The following is a 5808-nucleotide window of genomic DNA, read 5'->3' as shown; positions in this document are numbered from 1 at the left end:
TCTTCTGTGTGCACATAAGATCTTGGAGTCAAAGAACAGAGCATTGCCTCTGTGTGTTTGAATAGATGGTTTTTGGTATTTTCTCCATGTTAAAAATACCCAACACATTGACAGTGATTAGTAGTGCTTGTCGCTCTCCCTAAAACATTATAGAAATTAGATTGGCAAAAAAGTTTTCAGATATGCATAATTTTGCTCAAGATTGGACCGGAGACAAAAATTTCCCAACGAACCATTATAGCACATCATTGTCCTATCCCATTAGACAATGAAGGCTCTATCCCCGTCCTATAGTCCTATACGTTACTCAATGATACCTGTCACGGATCAATTGAGTTTCTTTTTCAAATCTACGTTCAGCTAATCAATTAAATTTCTGATAAATAAACGAACATCTTCTGCATAAAAAAATTTCAAACCTGTCATTTCCCATCAGAAATATGGCAGCCTCCAAAGAACAAGCGAAGATAATCCTTGTGTGGTTTATCGCCATCTTCTGGGGTTCAATCCTCACTGGTAAGTTAGCATTACCAAACGTTTTCTTCTTTTCTTTTTCTACATAAAATACAATTGTTATTCAAGATGCTCAACATCGATTGGGTTCAGTTAAACTGTTTATCATTCAATTCTTTGTGCAGATGGTGATAAAATAGGAGTAAATTACGGCATACAGGGAAGCAATCTGCCACCTGCAGACGAGGCGGTAAGTTTGATGAAGAAGAACAACATCGGGAAGGCTAGGATTTTCAAGGCAAACAGGGATGAGTTGAAAGGTTTGGCGAATTCGGGGATCGATGTAATCGTGGGTGTGGGTACTGAAGAATTGCAGGCCATATCCTCTAGCCAGGACTCAGCAGACACTTGGGTTAATGACAACATTGTCGCGTTCTATCCCGCCACCAATATAAAATATATTGCAGTGGGCAACCTCATCTTGTGTAGTCCGCAGTACATATCATATCTTCTTCCTGCTATGACCAACATTCAAACTGCGCTTCAGAATGCCAATCTGCAGGATAGCATCAAGGTCTCTACTACACACAACATGAGTGTTATAGCTGGCATCGACTTCCCGGTGTCCAAGGGTGCCAACGGCGACAATGTGAAGGACACCACGAGATCTCTCCTCAATTTTCTGATAGCTCACAACTCTGCTCCTTCTCAGGGAACCTTCAGTGACGACGTAAAGGACAGCATGAGGTCTATTCTCGAATTCCTGTCATATCACGGATCTCCCTACATGGCCAATGTCTATCCATACTTCATCTTTACCGGCGACAGCAGCGGCTCTATCTCTTTGGACTACGCTCTGTTTAAGACCACGTCCCCGTTGGTAGACGGAGTTAGGAGGTACACCAACTTGTTCGATGCCATGGTTGATACTATTATCTCTGCCATGGAAAACTTGGGATATACAGACGTCCCGCTCATCGTTACTGAAAGCGGATGGCCTTCTTTCGGGGAGGATGTGGCCACAGTTGAGAATGCTCAGGCTTATAACAACAATCTCATCAAACATGTATTATCGAATGCAGGGACGCCCAAGAGGCAAGGAACGAGCATCGAGACTTATATCTTCGCTCTATTCAGGGAGAACCTGAAGTCGGGGCCTACAACGGAGCATGACTTTGGACTCTTCAACCGGGATCAAACGCCTGCATATACACTCAACTTTTCTCCATAATTGAGCTGCTGCCTCTAGAAAATGTACAATTTTATTTTAAAATTAGAGAAAATATATGTTAGTTTTTAAGTTTAGTATATATATTATAAAATTTATTGGATCTATTTTCATTTCAAGTGTGTAATATAAGAATAATTTTTGTGTGTATTTTGTCTACTATGTTTCCAAATTCATGTTTTTTTGGTTGATATTAAAGTTCATATAGATCCGATTCAAGAGAGGGCTCAAAGAATGCGTGAATCATAAATCTTTAATCCATTGTATATAGGAGATTTGTGGTTGAGATATTAATTTTATTTTTAGTTAGTTGTTAGATTACAAGTTAGTTTTCAGTGAGGTGTCATCATATTTGATTTTGTTATCTATTAGGTGTTATAGCAGTTTATTTTTATTTGAGTTTTAGATTTGTGGTTGAGATATTAATCTTATTTTTAGTTAGTTGTTAGATTACAAGTTAGTTTTCAGTGAGGTGTCATCATATTTGATTTTGTTATCTATTAGGTGTTATAGCAGTTTATTTTTACTTGAGTTTTAGGTGTTATAGCAGTTTATTTTTACTTGAGTTTTATTCCATAGGTATAGAGTTTTAATTCAGTAATTTATTATTGATGTTTACAATGTAATCTATTTAATCATTTTAAATATTGCCAAAATCAATATTTATTCCACTTTTCAGTTTCATTTTTTGTCATCGTATCAAAACTTAGACAGCTTAATACTCTCTACAAAACAACAAAAATAGAGTAAAACAAGACTCCTTGAGAACAGTATTTCATATCTGTGTATTCACCCAAAAAAAAATAGCATAACAAAGTGAAGCAGCTGTGAGACACCTCTTAATGCAAAAAAAAGTTGCTGCTAAATCGTTGAAGAGAAGACCTGTGAGACACCTCTTAATAGCCTCCTTAAATTAAAATTTCATTCTACACGAAGACTCCTCTTCTTTAATGTAGAATTTGACAATCTGAGAGCATTATACTTTTAAGGGGAATCACCTCCAACGGATCCTAAGATCCAGATATTTGAAATCATTGATTTCTACGATTCCACGTGGCAATGCTTTTTTAAATGACGACATCTCCCGAGATTCAGAAAATTGAGAATATTTGAAATCATTGATTTCTACGATTCCACGTGGCAATGCTTTTTAAATCACGACATCTCCCGAGATTCAGAAAATTGATTTCTACGATTCCACGTGGCAATGTTGACCTGCCATGGATACACAATTTTCCAGGTCACGCGCAACATCGTGAACTTCAAACCAACTGGAATAAGGAGCAATCTGCAACTAGCTTTACATAGTTGTGAGCATTATCCATTAAAGTGTCTACATCTTTGTTCTTTAGAGGAGACATGTCAATAATTGCACATCGTTTTATCTCTCCAATCACATCGTTTTATCTCTCCAATAATTTTAAAGGCAGTCGTTTGAATTTTTAAAATTTTTGTAGAAGTAGTGTTTGAATTTTGTTTTTAATGGTGGAAATGGATTCAGCACCATCAAAATCACCTAAAAAATCTAAAAAATTGAAGTTTAACCACTATAACTTAGATTTACAAAAATCCTTGTCAAATTTTCTCAAAATATAACCGAAATTTCCATTACTTTCAAGGCAAAAAAACTAATAAAAAACAGTGTCATTAGACTACTGCTAATAAAAAAATTTGATTTTATAATTGTTATTAACAAATACATATTTTTAATTATTAAATCAATTGAATTAAGAATGATATATAAATCTTATAAATCATAAAAATTACATATAACAATATAATTGAAAATGTATTTATTTATATAAAAAATGTATTTTGCACAATAAAATTTTATTAACAAAAAATTACGATCACATCCTTTTTATATTAAAATTTCCAGTACAAACATGAACGCGAAAATTTGAGAGCAATTTACGATCACCTGTCCCTCTTCTCTACCGCAGAATTTCACAATTTGTAAGCAGTCTGATCTCAGGAGGAATCACCTGTAACTTACGACAGCCCTTGAGATTCAGATATTTGAGCTCTTTGAGTTCTGCGATTTCAGATGGCAATGATTCTAAATTATGACATCCGTTGAGATCCAGAAATTTGAGATTTTTGAGATCTCTCATTTCACATGGCAATGATTTTAACCTCTTACATCCACTGAGATGTAAAAACTGAAGGTTTGAAAGATTGCCAATGCCTGAATGCACATATTCAATTTGAATATAGTTCAGACCAAGATATTCAAGTTGTTTCAATTGCCACAATGATTTTGGCAATAATTGTAGACCCGTGTTACTTAAACCCAACACCCTCAGAAAGACGAGGTTAAGCAAAAATTCTTCTGGAATCTCTTTTAATTCAAGATTGAGTGTTAAAGATAGACATACCAGTTTTGGACATCTTAATTCCATGTCGGGGAGAGATGTAATATTGCTACCAAAAAGGGAGAGCCTCCTGCAATTATGGCGTGTCTCGATGTCGGGGAAAAGGGCGTCGATGTCGGGGCAATGTTGACCTGCCCTGGATACAAAATTCTCCTCTTTCTCTCCCACATAAATTGCCATGTCTCGCACAACATCGTGAACGCCAAACGTAACGCTCCAATAACTGGATCCACCAACTGCTCTCAATTGGAATAAGGAACGATCGGCAAGTAACTTTACGTAGCTGTGCGCAGTATCCATTAAGGAGTCCACATCTTTGCTCTTTATTATACCTTCTGCGATCCAGAGTTGCGATATCATCTGCAGCGGAACGTACCAGTCCTCTGGAGCCATCACACAATACAGAAAACAGGTTTTCAAATGAGCATGGGGTAAACTATCGTAGCTCCATCTCAATCGCTCATACAGATCTCGATCAAGTCGAGGATGAGTAATTGGAAAATTTGAATCCACTGTCTGAATCTGCCTTAAAGCAAGGTTCCACTCATTTACAGCCCGGTTGCCAATCATTGTTGAGGCTATGACATTTATAGCCAAGGGCAACCCTTTACACTCCTCCGCGACGACTCTAGCAATATGCTCTATCTCCTCAGGCACATGCCCGTCTTTGAAAGCTACTTTGCAAAACAATTCCCAGGCTTCCTCTCTTGGCAGTGGCTGTATTTGCATGGACTGGTTTGCATTCATTTCTGGAATCAGATCTCTATTTTGAGTAGAGAATACAACTTTGCTCCCTTTGTTCTCGCCAAATTCCACGCCCAATTCTTTCAGAGTGACTGCGCTCCACAAATCGTCTAAAATTAGGCAAAATTTCTTCGTCCTGAGATGTGCCGACAGCTTCATCTTCCGCGAATCAACATCATTATAAGAATAAGCACTGAGGTCTAAATTGATTGCAGAAGCCATACGACTCTGCAACTCCAGAATGGAAAATTGGGCAACTGCAACCCAAATCACATGATCAAAAACACCACTTACCTTGTAGGTGTTGTAGACCTTTTTTAGCAACGCTGTTTTGCCAACCCCACCCATCCCATATACAGCAAATATCCGATCGCGGGGGGCCTCTGTAAGCCACCTCTCAAGTCGTATTTCAGCAGATCTAATTTCCAACCCTACCAGTCCGGTGTCTGGTTCGTCTTGAAGCAGTAGATTCGCCTGTTGTGGCGCCGCGGACGCAATCTGTTGAGCACTGTGAAACACAGAGAAGTCGGTCTGAAGATTGTGAAAGAGCTCATCAAAAGTTGTCTTCCACTTTCGGATTTCTGTAGAAAGTTTAGGCTTGCAAAGGAGGCAACTGATACACCGCTGCCGCCTTCGAGAGCAATCGATCAACTCTCTTGCTTTTCCAACTGCATCTTGCATCCTTAGCAGACAATTTTGCAGAGATTGAGGGGGCGTCTTTTGCCGATCTTGAAATTGATCTCTAACATCGAGTAAGAGACTCTTCATACGATTTAACTGCCCTTCTAGAAGCTGACGGTTCTCATCCAACCGAATAACATCATCTATTTGTCGGATGAGTGCAGAAATAGCGCTACTGACCGTATTGGCCGCCACTTCAGTGATAATAGCAGCCATTGCCAATTTTTTGGCTTCGCAACAGAAGAATCACGGGTCTGAAGGGGCTAGAGACAATCATATATAAACACGAACTTGCAATGAGATACAGGGCAATGGATAGGCAGTCAT

At 38.3% G+C, this 5808-nt stretch overlaps 2 protein-coding genes across 2 annotated transcripts; one reads left to right on the top strand and one right to left on the bottom strand.

Annotated features, from left to right (window-relative positions):
• Positions 1-387: 387 nt before the first annotated feature.
• LOC149184382 (glucan endo-1,3-beta-glucosidase-like) lies at positions 388-1784 on the top strand. Its single transcript, XM_089418923.1, has 2 exons — positions 388-516; positions 639-1784. Exons 1-2 carry the CDS (start codon positions 441-443, stop codon positions 1682-1684), a joined length of 1122 nt encoding a protein of 373 aa, XP_089275049.1. The 5' UTR covers positions 388-440; the 3' UTR covers positions 1685-1784.
• Positions 1785-3672: 1888 nt separating this feature from the next.
• On the bottom strand, positions 3673-5808 carry LOC149184381 (putative disease resistance protein At5g63020). Its single transcript, XM_089418922.1, has 2 exons — positions 4060-5808; positions 3673-3869 (listed from the first exon to the last, which is right to left on the bottom strand). The coding sequence occupies exons 1-2, from the start codon at positions 5695-5697 to the stop codon at positions 3813-3815; spliced, it is 1695 nt and encodes a 564-aa protein (XP_089275048.1). The 5' UTR covers positions 5698-5808; the 3' UTR covers positions 3673-3812.

This window comes from Pinus tabuliformis, chromosome 3_2, assembly GCF_031772625.1.
Source record: "Pinus tabuliformis cultivar Carrire ecotype Pingquan chromosome 3_2, CPIR1, whole genome shotgun sequence".
Classification (NCBI taxonomy): Eukaryota; Viridiplantae; Streptophyta; class Pinopsida; order Pinales; family Pinaceae; genus Pinus; species Pinus tabuliformis.
This window is presented reverse-complemented; position numbering and strand designations above follow the sequence as displayed.

What these genes read in the sequence shown, in the direction of transcription:
- LOC149184382 (XM_089418923.1), top strand. Translation starts at nt 441, where the DNA reads ATGGCAGCCTCCAAAGAACAAGCGAAGATAATCCTTGTGTGGTTTATC. An exon ending in CTGGGGTTCAATCCTCACTG is followed by an intron (nt 517 to 638) that starts GTAAGTTAGCAT and finishes TTCTTTGTGCAG; the next exon opens with ATGGTGATAAAATAGGAGTA.
- LOC149184381 (XM_089418922.1), bottom strand. Translation starts at nt 5,697, where the DNA reads ATGGCTGCTATTATCACTGAAGTGGCGGCCAATACGGTCAGTAGCGCT. An exon ending in AATTAAGATGTCCAAAACTG is followed by an intron (nt 3,870 to 4,059) that starts GTATGTCTATCT and finishes ATGTGCATTCAG; the next exon opens with GCATTGGCAATCTTTCAAAC.